Source organism: Sceloporus occidentalis, unplaced genomic scaffold (genome assembly GCF_023333645.1).
Source record: "Sceloporus occidentalis isolate IW3139 unplaced genomic scaffold, rSceOcc1.0.p SCAF_4, whole genome shotgun sequence".
Classification (NCBI taxonomy): Eukaryota; Metazoa; Chordata; class Lepidosauria; order Squamata; family Phrynosomatidae; genus Sceloporus; species Sceloporus occidentalis.
In genome coordinates, this window is record NW_028316984.1 from 163,450,838 (window position 1) to 163,468,173 (window position 17,336).

A 17,336-nucleotide genomic window follows, 5' to 3' on the forward strand; every position below is an offset into this window, starting at 1 on the left:
TCTGTTGTGGCACTTCTGTTGTGCGACGTCAAGATGGCAGCGCCCGTGTAGAGCAGGCGCCACCATTTTGTAACTCCCCAGGACATACTAGGGTTAGGGACGTGCTTTACGCACGCCCTTTCCTAACCCTAGTACGTCCTGGGGACATACTTTACGCCCGTGCAGAATGGGCCTTCAGTAGAAACCAGAGTATTCTACCTCAGAAGTGCAAGTGGAGAGTTTTCCACCAAAACCAACTGCCGCCTCCTCCTCCTCTCCTTCCTCCATGATCCACTCAGACTGAAGGGATCAGAGAGAGTTATCAGAAGGATTTTCCAGGTGCAGGGAGTCTTCTCCTTCTGCCCCATCATCCACTAGTTGGATGTTTCAGTCACCCCTTTGGGGGAATTTGTCTAAACAATTTATTTATTGTGCTTGCCTTTTTTAAAAGAAGGAGCAAAGCTGGAACTGAAGGTGTGGCAGCCATTTTGATTAAGCAAAGCAAAAGAGGGAAGGCCTGCTGCTTCTGCTAACCAATGTGCCTCTAATAAAACAAAAGAAAGTAGTAACTAGTTCATTCCTCAGAAGAGGAATGTAATCTGAAAAAGAAAGAGAAAAAGAAAGGGAAAAAAGTAAAGAAAGATGAGGACCTTTCAGTAGCATCTTCATCTGTTAGACTTTTGGGGTCTGATGCTCTTTTATTATTATTGTATAAGACAATTAATATATTGGAGTTTAATGGCACCTCCAATCAATAGAAGCTGGAGGATCCTGGTCTTCCTCAAGGGAAGTATTCACCTCTCTTCCCCCCCCCCCCACCCCACAAGCCTGGGCCTTCAGAATCAAATACTCAATTTCATGCAGATTTTATGAAGGTCATGGGAATCAACAGATCCCAATTGTGGTTGACAGAGTTTATACTCAATCAGACTTCTCTGCTATTTCCATTTTTTCTATAGCTATACACGTGTGGGCTAGAGCTCTTTTTAAAAAAAAACCCAACCAAATAAAAACACTTAAGGGCAAAATAAAGTTTTGCCAGAGCATTAACAAATGGTTGAAGGTAGTCACTAGTTTAAACGTGATTCGATGGAATCCAAGAACAGAACTGGTTCAGTTCCAGTTCAAAGGCAGATTTGACTAAAGAAGTGACACATAGATGCCCATTCCAAACAAAATCTGACATTTCCACCTATTACTGGGAGCAAATTGTTTGGAGGAAAGTCTCTTGGCTGAGACTAAGGATAAGAAGAAGGCCTTACCATCTTTTATTGAAAAAATAAAAAATAAAAAGAGAGCAAGAGAGAGGGAAAGGAAAGAAGCCTTCAGGAAAGAGTCTTCAAGACCATTAGGGGGGAAAGGTCTTTCCTACAATACATTCCTCAAATGAATAATGAAAACTGGGCCCTGACTTTCCTGTATTGTCTAAATATGACAATGGGGAGTCTTTGGGGAGGAAGATGCCTCTGATGCAGGGACTTCATCTTCTGACAGGCTTCTTCTGACTGAGCATTTTGTAGTGTTACTACACATTGCAGTTAAGATCTTGAAATAATATTCTTGAGGCCACCCCTCCACTCCAGTGAGTCTAGAAGAGACGATCTTGATTTGCCACAAGGCAAAGGTGACTTTTCTTATACCAGGCCTTCAATACTAAAGGCATTATTCAGAGATGACTTCATGAAGGTGTCAGGGAAGAGCGGGTTAAACCTGCCACAGTACACCTAAATTCTATATGTTAATAAGTTTTATCATTTACCTTGACAGGTAATGGCAAAACTACAAATCTAATAGATGGATGGTTCAGTATAAGCTCTAGTTTTCTCCCATTTATACTCAAGATGGAAAAGACACACGTTCCCTCTTTCACACATACACACACACATACATGTATACACACACACACACACACACACACACTGATGAAAGAGCAGATGTGGTGCTTAAAAGGGCATAAACAGCATCCTCCTTGGCAATTAGGGCTGCTTCAACTATATCAATATTCTCAAAGGCCAACTTTGTGTGGACTAAAGATCTTATCTATGAGGTCCCTCATAAACAGGTGAGCATTAAATTATGTCAGACAATCTATAAGTGACTCAAAGTAGCTGCTTTCTCAGTTGATGCCAGCCTGGATGTAATACAGTTCAGCAATAGGCCACAGGCAGCCTCTATATTAGTCAGGAGTCAGATTTTAAATAAAAACAAACAAGTAAACAAACCCACTGGCATGTGGATGCCTGTTCTAAACAAAAATTGATAATTTGATTGGTAACAAACTTTCTGAGGAGTCACTGGATCCAGTATTGGTAGAGATGTATGATAAGGTGAAAGCATTAGCTTTTTTCACATGAAAAAGGAAAAGAGGTCTTTTCATCAGGGATAGTCCTCCTTTCATCCCTATAGATACAATTATGGTACTTGTTGTACATGAGGCAATAGATTTGGCAGACAGTGGTCTGAGCTTAGTTACCAACCTCAGCATTAATCCGAAGCATGGCTTCACCAGAACCAACAAAATGTCAGTGGCAGTACCTATCTTGCCAAACAATGACAGAAATAGCCTCAGTCCTGACTGATTGGAGGTAAAAGGTGGGAGGAAGACTGCAGTCTTTCTTTCATCTTTGGGAAGAAATTCAACAGACGTATGGGTCTGAAAGAAGGTGCTCTGATATACTCTGTATATCATTCTCATGATTTTTTCATTGCCTCCCCAAGGTACAGGAAGGCAAAGAATCATTGGCTGATGCTAGAAGCCACAGAAAGTCTGATCGATATTGGGACCATAAAAACTATACTATCTTTGGAAAGAACAAAAGATGCTTATTTCAATATTCTTTAATTCTACATTTAAAACAAACAAACAAAAACAAATTGTAGAGTGTGGTGCTAGAGTTGAAATGGGTCAATTGGTTTGTGAAATAACAACAACAACAATAATAATATAATACAGGTTCAGACTTGAGACTCTCCAGACAATTTTGGACTCCAAGATTTTCATGTGTCTTGTTTGTAGTATACTTCTGCATCCCAATCCACCCACTTCATCACAAGTATCTACACATTCCTTACCAGGGGAAACGTTTTCCATACAAGGCCCTACCATTCAGTCTGTTGTTTTCTTCAATGGCACTCACTTCAGTGATAGGGACACATAACTTCCTGATGTCCTGATCAGTTCTGATTCTCTTCCATAGGGTATAATATATGTCAAATTGTGCTTTCCTGCCTATCCAGACATGGTTCTTTGCTAACTCATGGGAAGAACAACCTAGTTCGATTTCAGAACCTACAACACCTTGGAGTGGTTGTAGACACGTTGCTGAGGAGAGTCTACCTACCAAACAAAGGGCAAGATCCATGAAGAACACCCTCAAGCAGGTAGGTTGTTCCCAGTTATCAGACCTACTATTACTAGCTGACCTACAGTGCCTGATTTGCTTCAGTTAATAGTTTAGCATGAACATGATTTCATGTCAGGAGCCTGCAGTAGTTCCTCTTGCTATATCCTAAACAGATGGCACAGATGATTCACCCGCTCTGACAGGTAGCAAAATAAGTTCAAACCCCTTTGAATGGTGGTTGTTGCCACCAATCAAGAAGGGTTGTCTGATTTGGGCCCTGCTGGAGTTCCAAATAATGGTGGGTGCCAGCTTAGGAGGATGGGGAGCAGTTTGTGACTCCCTGTAAGCAAAAAGAAAAAGAAAAAAGTGATAGCAACAAAATCTACCCTCAGTATGAACTGGCTTGAGCTACAAGATAGTGTTTGTATTTGGACCTTTCACTCACAATAATGAACAGCTCAATTCTGTTTCAAATTGACAAGTTAACATAAAGGTGCATGTGAACCAAAGGACTGACCCAATCCAGGTCACTGATGACAAAAGCAACATTTCTAATACCTTGGTTCAAGACATTATTTCAGTATCTTTTTGTCACAATCAAAAGAAGGAGTTGGTAAAATTGTGGTATACCTTGGATGCATTTTAACATGCTACAAGAAGATTGGGATATCTCTGCTGGAAGCAGTTGTTGATCACTCCATTTACAGTGCAGCTACTTCCTCTGCACTAGCAACAATCACACCCATCTTAGATAAATGTAGGAAATGTGGCCTTCATCTTCCACATTTACATGCCACCACTGTTGGGTTGCCTTGAGTCAAAAGAGGTTTCCTTTAGAAGCCATATATCTTGTGGTTCTCACATAGGTGATATGCCTCAGTTCACCCACCCATTGGTCAGTGAGCTTTGGTAAGTCCCATGATATATGATGTTTCCACCTACATTGCTGGAAAAAGGAACATTGGTTCTTACCTGTGAGATGTTCATTTTCAGCGATGTAGATGGAAATATCCTCCCCACCCAGAACTGATGAGGCTGTTTCCCTTGACTCTGCAAGGCTAGTAGTCAGTTACTTTTAGCTTGAGTTCATGGTAGTTTCTATTTATTATACGTATATTTGCATTGAATGCTCTCTGAGTTTGCTTTGTATCCTCAGCTGTAATATTGACTGGGGGATGGCGGGGATTGCTCCCTCTGGTGGCGACTCCTTCAAGTCTATTTTTCCTGTCTATTTGGAGCAATGAGATGGAATCAACCCATGATATAGGATACTTCCCCCTACATTACTGAAAATGAACATCTCACAGGTAAGAACCAATTTCCTATTTGATAGACCTGAGGCGTAATCTGTACTCAAGATGAGGGTACTGTCAAGACAGAATATGGAGAAACGGAATAATTTCCAACTGGAAAAGGGATCAGACCAGGCTGTATTCTGTCACACTACCAATTTAATTTGTATACTGAGAACATTATACAAAAGGCAGGATTGCACTCACGGGAGAGAGGCATGAAAACTGGAGGAAGAAATATTGACAATTTAAAATATGCAGATGACACCATAATACCAGCAGAAAATAGTGATGTGGTAAGATTACTGAAGAAGGTCAAGGCAGGAAGTGTGAAGGCATGTTTACTACTGAATATCAAAATAAAAATTAAGACCACAGACAATCTACATAATTTCAAAATAGACATGAGATCAAAATAACTTAAGATTTTCCATTTGTTATTGTTGTTAGCTGCCTTTGAGGTGACCTCAACTCATGGCGACCTTATGAATGAGAGGTCTCCAACCGCCTATCATCCACTGCTCTTCTCAGGTCCTGTAGGCTCAGGCCTGTGGTCTCCCTGACTGAGTCTATCACCTGGCATGCGGCCTTCCTCTCTTTCTACTCCTATGTTTCCTAGCATTATTGTTTTTTTTCCAATGAGTTGTGCCTTCTCATTATGTGGCCAAAATATAACAGCCTCAGTTTAGTCATCTTGGCTTCTAGGGAGAGTTCAGTCTTCATTTAGTTAGGACCCATTTATTTGTCTTTTTAGCAGACCCTAGAACACTTTTCCAGGACCACATCTCAAATGAGTTTTCTTCCTGTCCACTTTCTTCAGCGCTCAGCTTTCACAACCATGTGTAGAAATATTGGAAATATGTTGGCATGGACAATTCTAATTTTAGTATTTAATGATATATCTTTACACTTCAGGATTTTGTTTAGTTCCTTCATAGCTGCCCTTCCAAGTCCTAGTCTTCTTCTGATCTTTTGACAGCAGTCTCTACTGTGATGGGTCATTGATGATGATGATTGATGTAAATTGTGATGGACAGTGAAGAAAGAGGACAAGAAGTAAATCAATTCATTTGAGATATGGTTGTGGTTGAGTGCTGAGGATACCAAGGGCAGCTAAAAAAGGCTAACAAATGGGTCCTGGAACAGATAAAGTCCAAACTCTCACTAGAAGCAATGATCAGTCGACTGAGGTTGTCCTATTTTGGCCATATCATGAGAAGAAAGGACTCACTAGAAAAGACAATAATGCTTGGAAAAGTGGAGGGCAACAGGGAAAAAAGGAAGACCATATTCCAGATGGATAGATTCCATCAGAGAAGCCACAGCCATGAATCTGTAAGAGCTGAGCAGGGCAGTTGAGGAGAAGGTGACTTGGAGGTCTCTCATTCTTCAGATCGCCATGGGTCAAAGTCAGGGTGACCAGGGTCCAAAAGACACTGCAGAATAATAATAATAATAATAATAATAATAATAATATGTTTTATTTATAGACCGCTATTCCGCAATGATCATAGCAGTGTACAGTAAAAATCGTAATGCGATACAAAATACAAGGTGACAAAGGAGGGAGAAGTCTCGTCCTTCAGGCAGTCCCTGATGTTGCTGGGTCTGCCTGATGACTCCCTCTGAGGCCGAGATGACAGTTGAGGAGGGAGGGGCCTCTTCCTTCAGGCAGTCCCTGATGTTGCTGGGTCTGCCTGATCGCTCCCTCTGAGGCCGAGATGACAGTTGAGGAGGGAGGGGCCTCTTCCTTCAGGCAGTCCCTGATGTTGCTGGGTCTGCCTGATGGCTCCCTCTGAGGCCGAGATGACAGTTGGGGAGGGAGGGGCCTCTTCCTTCAGGCAGTCCCTGATGTTGCTGGGTCTGCCTGATCGCTCCCTCTGAGGCCGAGATGACAGTTGAGGAGGGAGGGGCCTCTTCCTTCAGGCAGTCCCTGATGTTGCTGGGTCTGCCTGATGGCTCCCTCTGAGGCCAAGATGACAGTTGAGGAGGGAGGGGCCTCTTCCTTCAGGCAGTCCCTGATGTTGCTGGGTCTGCCTGATGGCTCCCTCTGAGGCCAAGATGACAGTTGAGGAGGGAGAAGTCTCGTCCTTCAGGCAGTCCCTGATGTTGCTGGGTCTGCTTGATCGCTCCCTCTGAGGCCGAGATGACAGTTGGGGAGGGAGGGGCCTCTTCCTTCAGGCAGTCCCTGATGTTGCTGGGTCTGCCTGATCGCTCCCTCTGAGGCCGAGATGACAGTTGAGGAGGGAGGGGCCTCTTCCTTCAGGCAGTCCCTGATGTTGCTGGGTCTGCCTGATGGCTCCCTCTGAGGCCGAGATGACAGTTGGGGAGGGAGGGGCCTCTTCCTTCAGGCAGTCCCTGATGTTGCTGGTCTGCCTGATGGCTCCCTCTGAGGCCAAGATGACAGTTGAGGAGGGAGAAGTCTCGTCCTTCAGGCAGTCCCTGATGTTGCTGGGTCTGCTTAATCGCTCCCTCTGAGGCCGAGATGACAGTTGGGGAGGGAGGGGCCTCTTCCTTCAGGCAGTCCCTGATGTTGCTGGGTCTGCCTGATGACTCCCTCTGAGGCCGAGATGACAGTTAAGGAGGGAGAAGTCTCGTCCTTCAGGCAGTCCCTGATGTTGCTGGGTCTGCCTGATGGCTCCCTCTGAGGCCGAGATGACAGTTGGGGAGGGAGGGGCCTCTTCCTTCAGGCAGTCCCTGATGTTGCTGGGTCTGCCTGATCGCTCCCTCTGAGGCCGAGATGACAGTTGAGGAGGGAGGGGCCTCTTCCTTCAGGCAGTCCCTGATGTTGCTGGGTCTGCCTGATGGCTCCCTCTGAGGCCGAGATGACAGTTGAGGAGGGAGGGGCCTCTTCCTTCAGGCAGTCCCTGATGTTGCTGGGTCTGCCTGATCGCTCCCTCTGAGGCCGAGATGACAGTTGAGGAGGGAGGGGCCTCTTCCTTCAGGCAGTCCCTGATGTTGCTGGGTCTGCCTGATGGCTCCCTCTGAGGCCGAGATGACAGTTGGGGAGGGAGGGGCCTCTTCCTTCAGGCAGTCCCTGATGTTGCTGGGTCTGCCTGATCGCTCCCTCTGAGGCCGAGATGACAGTTGAGGAGGGAGGGGCCTCTTCCTTCAGGCAGTCCCTGATGTTGCTGGGTCTGCCTGATGGCTCCCTCTGAGGCCAAGATGACAGTTGAGGAGGGAGGGGCCTCTTCCTTCAGGCAGTCCCTGATGTTGCTGGGTCTGCCTGATGGCTCCCTCTGAGGCCAAGATGACAGTTGAGGAGGGAGAAGTCTCGTCCTTCAGGCAGTCCCTGATGTTGCTGGGTCTGCTTGATCGCTCCCTCTGAGGCCGAGATGACAGTTGGGGAGGGAGGGGCCTCTTCCTTCAGGCAGTCCCTGATGTTGCTGGGTCTGCCTGATCGCTCCCTCTGAGGCCGAGATGACAGTTGAGGAGGGAGGGGCCTCTTCCTTCAGGCAGTCCCTGATGTTGCTGGGTCTGCCTGATGGCTCCCTCTGAGGCCGAGATGACAGTTGGGGAGGGAGGGGCCTCTTCCTTCAGGCAGTCCCTGATGTTGCTGGTCTGCCTGATGGCTCCCTCTGAGGCCAAGATGACAGTTGAGGAGGGAGAAGTCTCGTCCTTCAGGCAGTCCCTGATGTTGCTGGGTCTGCTTAATCGCTCCCTCTGAGGCCGAGATGACAGTTGGGGAGGGAGGGGCCTCTTCCTTCAGGCAGTCCCTGATGTTGCTGGGTCTGCCTGATGACTCCCTCTGAGGCCGAGATGACAGTTAAGGAGGGAGAAGTCTCGTCCTTCAGGCAGTCCCTGATGTTGCTGGGTCTGCCTGATGGCTCCCTCTGAGGCCGAGATGACAGTTGGGGAGGGAGGGGCCTCTTCCTTCAGGCAGTCCCTGATGTTGCTGGGTCTGCCTGATCGCTCCCTCTGAGGCCGAGATGACAGTTGAGGAGGGAGGGGCCTCTTCCTTCAGGCAGTCCCTGATGTTGCTGGGTCTGCCTGATGGCTCCCTCTGAGGCCGAGATGACAGTTGGGGAGGGAGGGACCTCTTCCTTCAGGCAGTCCCTGATGTTGCTGGTCTGCCTGATGGCTCCCTCTGAGGCCAAGATGACAGTTGAGAAGGGAGAAGTCTCGTCCTTCAGGCAGTCCCTGATGTTGCTGGGTCTGCTTGATCGCTCCCTCTGAGGCCGAGATGACAGTTGGGGAGGGAGGGGCCTCTTCCTTCAGGCAGTCCCTGATGTTGCTGGGTCTGCCTGATGACTCCCTCTGAGGCCGAGATGACAGTTGAGGAGGGAGGGGCCTCTTCCTTCAGGCAGTCCCTGATGTTGCTGGGTCTGCCTGATCGCTCCCTCTGAGGCCGAGATGACAGTTGAGGAGGGAGGGGCCTCTTCCTTCAGGCAGTCCCTGATGTTGCTGGGTCTGCCTGATGGCTCCCTCTGAGGCCGAGATGACAGTTGGGGAGGGAGGGGCCTCTTCCTTCAGGCAGTCCCTGATGTTGCTGGGTCTGCCTGATCGCTCCCTCTGAGGCCGAGATGACAGTTGAGGAGGGAGGGGCCTCTTCCTTCAGGCAGTCCCTGATGTTGCTGGGTCTGCCTGATGGCTCCCTCTGAGGCCAAGATGACAGTTGAGGAGGGAGGGGCCTCTTCCTTCAGGCAGTCCCTGATGTTGCTGGGTCTGCCTGATGGCTCCCTCTGAGGCCAAGATGACAGTTGAGGAGGGAGAAGTCTCGTCCTTCAGGCAGTCCCTGATGTTGCTGGGTCTGCTTGATCGCTCCCTCTGAGGCCGAGATGACAGTTGGGGAGGGAGGGGCCTCTTCCTTCAGGCAGTCCCTGATGTTGCTGGGTCTGCCTGATCGCTCCCTCTGAGGCCGAGATGACAGTTGAGGAGGGAGGGGCCTCTTCCTTCAGGCAGTCCCTGATGTTGCTGGGTCTGCCTGATGGCTCCCTCTGAGGCCGAGATGACAGTTGGGGAGGGAGGGGCCTCTTCCTTCAGGCAGTCCCTGATGTTGCTGGTCTGCCTGATGGCTCCCTCTGAGGCCAAGATGACAGTTGAGGAGGGAGAAGTCTCGTCCTTCAGGCAGTCCCTGATGTTGCTGGGTCTGCTTAATCGCTCCCTCTGAGGCCGAGATGACAGTTGGGGAGGGAGGGGCCTCTTCCTTCAGGCAGTCCCTGATGTTGCTGGGTCTGCCTGATGACTCCCTCTGAGGCCGAGATGACAGTTAAGGAGGGAGAAGTCTCGTCCTTCAGGCAGTCCCTGATGTTGCTGGGTCTGCCTGATGGCTCCCTCTGAGGCCGAGATGACAGTTGGGGAGGGAGGGGCCTCTTCCTTCAGGCAGTCCCTGATGTTGCTGGGTCTGCCTGATCGCTCCCTCTGAGGCCGAGATGACAGTTGAGGAGGGAGGGGCCTCTTCCTTCAGGCAGTCCCTGATGTTGCTGGGTCTGCCTGATGGCTCCCTCTGAGGCCGAGATGACAGTTGGGGAGGGAGGGGCCTCTTCCTTCAGGCAGTCCCTGATGTTGCTGGTCTGCCTGATGGCTCCCTCTGAGGCCAAGATGACAGTTGAGGAGGGAGAAGTCTCGTCCTTCAGGCAGTCCCTGATGTTGCTGGGTCTGCTTGATCGCTCCCTCTGAGGCCGAGATGACAGTTGGGGAGGGAGGGGCCTCTTCCTTCAGGCAGTCCCTGATGTTGCTGGGTCTGCCTGATGACTCCCTCTGAGGCCGAGATGACAGTTAAGGAGGGAGAAGTCTCGTCCTTCAGGCAGTCCCTGATGTTGCTGGGTCTGCCTGATGGCTCCCTCTGAGGCCGAGATGACAGTTGAGGAGGGGCCTCTTCCTTCAGGCAATCCCTGATGTTGCTGGGTCTGCCTGATGACTCCCTCTGAGGCCGAGATGACAGTTGAGGAGGGAGAAGTCTCGTCCTTCAGGCAGTCCCTGATGTTGCTGGGTCTGCCTGATCGCTCCCTCTGAGGCCGAGATGACAGTTGAGGAGGGAGAAGTCTCGTCCTTCAGGCAATCCCTGATGTTGCTGGGTCTGCCTGATGGCTCCCTCTGAGGCCGAGATGACAGTTGAGGAGGGAGGGGCCTCTTCCTTCAGGCAGTCCAAGATGTTGCTGGGTCTGCCTGATGACTCCCTCTGAGGCCGAGATGACAGTTAAGGAGGGAGAAGTCTCGTCCTTCAGGCAGTCCCTGATGTTGCTGGGTCTGCCTGATTGCTCCCTCTGAGGCCGAGATGACAGTTGGGGAGGGAGGGGCCTCTTCCTTCAGGCAGTCCAAGATGTTGCTGGGTCTGCCTGATGACTCCCTCTGAGGCCGAGATGACAGTTAAGGAGGGAGAAGTCTCGTCCTTCAGGCAGTCCCTGATGTTGCTGGGTCTGCCTGATCGCTCCCTCTGAGGCCGAGATGACAGTTGAGGAGGGAGAAGTCTCGTCCTTCAGGCAATCCCTGATGTTGCTGGGTCTGCCTGATGGCTCCCTCTGAGGCCGAGATGACAGTTGAGGAGGGAGGGGCCTCTTCCTTCAGGCAGTCCAAGATGTTGCTGGGTCTGCCTGATGACTCCCTCTGAGGCCGAGATGACAGTTAAGGAGGGAGAAGTCTCGTCCTTCAGGCAGTCCCTGATGTTGCTGGGTCTGCCTGATCGCTCCCTCTGAGGCCGAGATGACAGTTGAGGAGGGAGAAGTCTCGTCCTTCAGGCAATCCCTGATGTTGCTGGGTCTGCCTGATGGCTCCCTCTGAGGCCGAGATGACAGTTGAGGAGGGAGGGGCCTCTTCCTTCAGGCAGTCCAAGATGTTGCTGGGTCTGCCTGATGACTCCCTCTGAGGCCGAGATGACAGTTAAGGAGGGAGAAGTCTCGTCCTTCAGGCAGTCCCTGATGTTGCTGGGTCTGCCTGATTGCTCCCTCTGAGGCCGAGATGACAAAGCACACCACAGAAATAATCCAGTTTGAGACTGCTTTAACTGCCTTGGTTCAGTGCTAGGGAACCCTGGGAACTGTGGCTTATTATGGCGGCAGAGCTCTTTGACAGAGAAGGCTGAATGCTTCAGTAAGCTACAGTTCCTAGAATTCCTTAGCATTGAGCCAGGGCAGTTACAACAGTCTCAAAACTGGATTATTTCTGTGGTGTGCTTTGGACCCAGGTATCCTAAATACAGAGGGAGGGCCAAGGCACCAGGAGAAAAAAAATGCAGGACGCCCAAGGGAAAAAATGTAAGGCTTGACCAAATACACTTGTCTCTCCATATTCGCTAGGGTCAGGGGCACAAGACCCCCATGAATATGGAAAAATGCAAATAAGAAAACCCCCATGTTTTTACCTGAGAGGACACCTCTCTAGGGATCTCTAGGTCCTCCAGCGCAACCCTCTGGTCAACGTCCGACAGACACTGACCATAAAACCGCACTGGATGAGCTACAAATGCCTAGTACAGTATTCTCTCTGGGAATCTCTAGGTCCTTTTAGCGCAGCTTTTAGTTAAAGTCGACCATAGAGTTGCATGGAGGAGGGTCTAGATATTCCTAGAGAGGACATATTACTCAAATCTGTGAATAATCAAATCTGCAAAAGTCAAAGCTGCAAATATGGAGAGAAGATGTACATAAATAAAATACATAAATACACACATAAATACAATTGCATAATCCCTTTATCCACCAACTAAGAACGGCCATTCACCACCACCCACAGAATCAAGGAAGAGCTATCCATCTGTCAATCCCTTCTGCATCCGGGGGAGGTTTCCCGTGTTGAGTCAAGTTAAGCCTTAGGAACTTCCTGACAGCAAGGGCTGTTTGACAGTGGGACACACTCCCTGGGAGAGTAGTGGAGTCTCCCTCCTTGGAGGTCTTTAAGCAGAGGCTGGATGGCCATCTGTCAGGGATGCTTTGATTGCGATTTCCTGCATGGCAGAATGGGGTTGGACTGGATGGCCCTTGCGGTCTCTTCCAACTCTATGATCCCCTCCTTAAATGTAAATCCGTGCTTCTGGTTCATGCTCAAAGTGGATGGAAGGTGTTGAAATTCCTCCTGGGGCAGAGAGAGGGTTGGAAGCCTAGAGCGCATGCTGCCAAAGGAGAACGACAATAGCAAGCACCTTTCTATAGCGCTTATCAGGGCACATAAGCACTCTCTAAGCAGTTTGCAAAGTGTAAGCTCATTGCCCCAACCATCTGGCTCCTCATTTTGCAACCCTGAGTCGAGCTTGAGCCCTTTTGCTGGCATTGAACTGGCAGCCTTATGCTTTGTGACTGAGCGGCTGCAGTACAGGCATTTAACCATCGAGCCACCGCCGGCGCCCTTCTTTCCTGCCTCTCTCTCTCTCTCTCTCTCTCTCTCGTGTTGGAGGAGCAAAACCGGAAGCCGCTCTAGCCCTGATCAAGCCTCTGTCTATGGCGCTTCCGGGTCTCGGGCCTCGGTGCGCAGGCGCAGTGGCTCTAGTCACGCACCGCCGTTGCAGCCTAAGGAAGTCGGCGTCTCCCCTCAAGCCTGCGCCGCCTCCGCCGCCGCCTCCATGTTCCCGACGTGGGGCCTCTATGGGGCGGCCCCGGGGCCCTACCCGCCTCACCCGCCCGCCATGATGCCGCCTCCCGCCATGGCCGGGCCTCCCCCTCCGGCCGTGCTGCCGGGCGCCATGGCAGTGGCAGCGCCGCCGCCGCCGCCGCCGCCTCTGGGCAGCTACTCCTCAAGCTCCTCTTCGGGGGCTGCGTCCGGCGCGGGGGGCTTCCTGAGCCTCCAGGAGCAGCACCTGGTCCAGCTCCAGCAGCTCCAGCAGATGCACCAGAAGCAGCTGCAGTCGGTGCTGCCTCCGCCGAGCCTGCCGCCGCCTCCTCCGCCCTCGGCATGGACGCAGCAGCCGCCGCCCCCGGCCCCTCAGCCGCCTCCGGTGCGGAGCTACCAGAAGCAGTTCAAGCACAGGGAGCCTCTCCCGCCCTCCTCGCGGGAAGGCGGTTTCCGCCACGCGCCCGAGGAGCCCTCCGCGCCGCTGCCGCCGCCGCCGCTGCCTCCTCCGCAGCCTCCGGAGGAGTGGGAGCCCCGCCTCCCGCCAGGCAGCCCCCGCATGGACATGGACATGGACCTCTCCTCCTCCCCTCCGCCGCCCGAGACCGAGCCCAGCGGCGCCCCCAGCAGGACCCCGCCGCCCCCAGCCCCCTCCTCCGCCTCCTTCCAGTTGCCTCAAGCGGCTCCTTCCCAGGCTTACCTGCCTCCCCCGCAGCCTTCCCAGGGGACCCAGCCCCCTCCCGAAGCGAAGGAGGCAAAGCAGGGCCCAGAGCCCAGCGTCAGAGGGGAGCAGCACCAAAGCACCCCGGGAATGAGTCACCAGGTAAGCAGGACCGAGGTTGCCCTGGTTCCCCAGACTTTGCCCCTCCGGATGTCATACAGACCAGAGGTCCTGTCCCCAAACTGTGCCCTTGTAAGAAGTTATTCATTCATTCATTTGTGGGACTTCAGCTCCCAGGATGCCAGGCTAGAGAGGCTTCTGGGAGCCAGAGTCCAAAAGAGTTACCGAAAGAAAGAAGTCGGGCAGCATGAGCTCTCTTAGATGCATTTGAGGAATATAGGATGCAAAGAGATCTTATGTAGCCCCTCTGAGGCTCACTGAGAGAAAGGAATTAGCAGCAGGAGCTCCCCTAAATTTAAAGCTACTTCCTTGGGTGCATTTGAGGAATATAGTAGACAGAGAGATCTTACATAGCCCCTTTGAGACTCACTGAAAAAAAGAAGTCAGGCAGCATCAGCTTTCCTAGACTTCAGCCTCACTTCCTCAGGTGCATTTGGAAGGAAACAAATTTAAGTCCAGGAAAGCTCATGATGTCGACTTCTTTCTCTCAGTGAGTCTCAAAGGTGGTACAAGATCTCTCTGTGGTTCCCAAACTCTGCCCTTGTAAGAGATTTTAGACTTCAGCTCCCAGAAGCCTCGTTGGCCGATAGTCTGGGATTCTGGGAGATGAAGTCCAAAATTCCCTTAAAAGCCACACTTTGGGGACCATTGCTGTACATGCATTTATAAGAAGTTGACTGAAGTCTAGGAAAGCTCATGCTGCCCACTTCTTTCTCTCAGCGAATCTCAAAGGTGCAACACAAGATCCCTTTGGATACTGATTCTACAGACTAACAGGGCTATATCTTTGATTTATAAGTAAATTAGTACAAAATCATTGCTAAGAATTCTGTAAGAGTGTGGTATGGGGGGAAGTCGATGGAGGAAGTGAGCCCACCGCCTTCACCCCTAACGCCAATGAACATGGAATAGCCACTGTCAAGATTACCACACAGTACCCTCTTATGGCACTGCTATACCACCGATAATATATGTATGAAATTGTGAGTTGTGAAACTTATGCACTGTAACTCTGATTTTAGCTGTTGTGCTCCCACCTTAATCCACAAGGAGAAGCAGGAAATATAAATAAAGATATTATTATTATTATTTACTGCTCTGGCTGCCTCCTGTTGCATTCTGGGATTTGCAGTTTAGGGAGGGGCATTTATAATTCTCAGCAAGAAAGCTCTTGGGTTCACTGAACTACAAATCCCAGAATGCACAGTTTGGGGACCTCTTTTAGACTTTTCAGCTCCCAGAATTCCTCCTAACTGTTGGCCGAGTCAGCTAGGGCTTCTGGAAGTTGAAGTCTAAAACACCTGGAGAACCAAACTCTGGGAGTCGCTGATCTAAAGGGAAGGTGTGGAAGAGACCGCAAGGGCCATCCAGGCCAACCCCATTCCACCATGCAGAAACTTGCCATCATAGAATCAAAGAGACCTCAAGGGCCATCCAGTCCTAACCTCCTGCAGGAATGCACAATCAAAGCATCCCCAACACATGGCCATCCAGCCTCTGCTTAAAGACCTCCAAGGAAGGAGACTCCTCCAAACTCCAAGGGAGTGTGTTCCACTGTCAAACAGCTCTTACTGTCAGGAAGTTCTTCCTAATGTTTAGGTGGAATTTCTTTTTCTGTAATTTGAATCCATTACTCCATGTCTTATTCTCTGGTGCAGCAGAAAACAAGTTTGCTCCATCCTCAATGTGACACCCCTTCAAATACTTAAACAGGGCTATCAAATCACCCCTTAACCTTCTCTTCTCCAGGCTAAACATGCCCAGCTCCCTAAGTCTCTCCTCATAAGCCATGGTTTCCAGACCCTTCACCATTTTGGTTGCCCTTCTCTAGACACGCTCCAGCTTCTCAACATCTATTTTGAATTGTGGTGCCCAGAACTGGACACAGGATTACAGGTCGGGCCTGACCAAAGCAGAATAGAGTGGCACTATTATTTCCCTCGATCAAGATTAGACACGGTACTTCTATTGGTGTAGCTTAAAAAGTCAATGCAAGTCTGTGCTGCATCTATAGAAGTATATTGTCTAGAACAAAGATATAGCCATGTTAGTCTGTAGAATCAGTATGTAGAGAGATCTTGTAGCACCCTTGAGTCTCAAAGGTGCTACAAGATCTCTCTACGTGTAGTATCTAGATCAGTGATGGTGAACCTTTTAGGGACTAAATGCCCAAACTAAAAGGCATTCCAGCACTGGGTGTTACCTGGCAGGGGCAGGACTTCCGAGGGAAGGGACGTCCAGGACAGGACTTCTGCCCTCCAGGAGCAGAACGTCTTCCCACCACCTTCCTGGGCCTTCAGCTGCCTCTCCAGAGACAGCTGAAGGCCCAGGGGGCCGAGGTGGAAAGAAGAAGAATGGGCACGTGCCTGTTCCTCCTCTTCCCCACCCTCCATGTGCCATGAAATATGGCTTCACGTGCTACCACGGGTCTAGATCAAAGAAAGAAATACAGTGGACCCTTTTTACCCCCTGGGGTTTAGATCCAGGAACCCCCATGAATAACAAAATCTGTGTATGCTCAAGTCCCGGTAAATACAGTGGCATAGCAAAATGGTGTCGCTTATATAAAATGGAAAAATCAAGGTTTGATACTTGAAATTTATACTTTTTAAACAATATTTTCAAGCAGTGGATGCTTGAATCCATGTATAAAATATCCGTGGATAAGGAGGGCCAACTTTAGTACCACTCTGCTTTGGTCAGACCTCGAGATTTTATTTATTTGTTTGGTGAGCCACTTTTCCTCCCATTTATCATGTGAGCGGCCCTTGGAGCATTATCCTTTTCTTAAAAGAAAGCAGTTATGTGTAAAAAAATAAAGTGAAATCTACAGGCTGCCAGTGGTTCCCAAACTCTGTTTCTGTAGATTTTTTGTACTTCAGCTCCCAGAATCCCTGACCATTGGCCAAAGTGGCTGAGGCTTCTGGGAACTGAAGTCCAAAACACCTCGAGGACCAGAATCTGGGAACCACTGGGCTAGGCCCTATAGAGCATTAGCCTGCATACATAAGTGCATATATGCATATGTTTTTGCATGAGTTATACTTCTCTTTCCAGAAAAAGTTGCTTTAATTTTAAAATATGGTAAGACATGAATGTCCTTCTTTAAGGTAGTTCTGATATATTTGGGATGAAGGGAGGGCGTTTCCTGACAGACTTGTGTAATAGCATCTTTTCCTCCCAGATCTAAAGCATAATAATATGCAAGTACGATCAGCTAGTGGAGCTTATTTCCAGATAAGTGTTGTTAGGCGTACAGTTTAAAAGCGGAGTCTCTGAGTATCGTTAACAAGGGAAAGCATCAGTTGTAAAGTTCTGATTTAACAGCATCTGTAATACTTGACATATACATAGTTGTAACCACAGTGAGCTTAGAAGGACTCTGAGAGCACTGAGTCT

The 17,336-nt window shown here is 49.7% G+C and overlaps 1 protein-coding gene across 5 annotated transcripts in view; it reads left to right on the forward strand.

Moving 5' to 3' along the window:
- Positions 1 to 3,324: 3,324 nt before the first annotated feature.
- Positions 3,325 to 17,336, forward strand: part of YLPM1 (YLP motif containing 1) — a 92,748-nt gene continuing 78,736 nt past the window's right edge. Inside the window, exon 1 of one of the 5 annotated variants that reach the window (XM_089522213.1) lies at positions 3,325 to 3,360. In XM_089522213.1, the coding sequence (XP_089378339.1) occupies positions 3,340 to 3,360 (21 nt within the window). In that variant the 5' untranslated portion in view covers positions 3,325 to 3,339. Of the gene's footprint in view, positions 3,361 to 4,600; positions 4,631 to 13,014; positions 13,920 to 17,336 lie in introns of those variants that run through there. The other 4 variants (XM_089522214.1, XM_089522211.1, XM_089522210.1 and 1 more) reach the window with 4 other exon arrangements.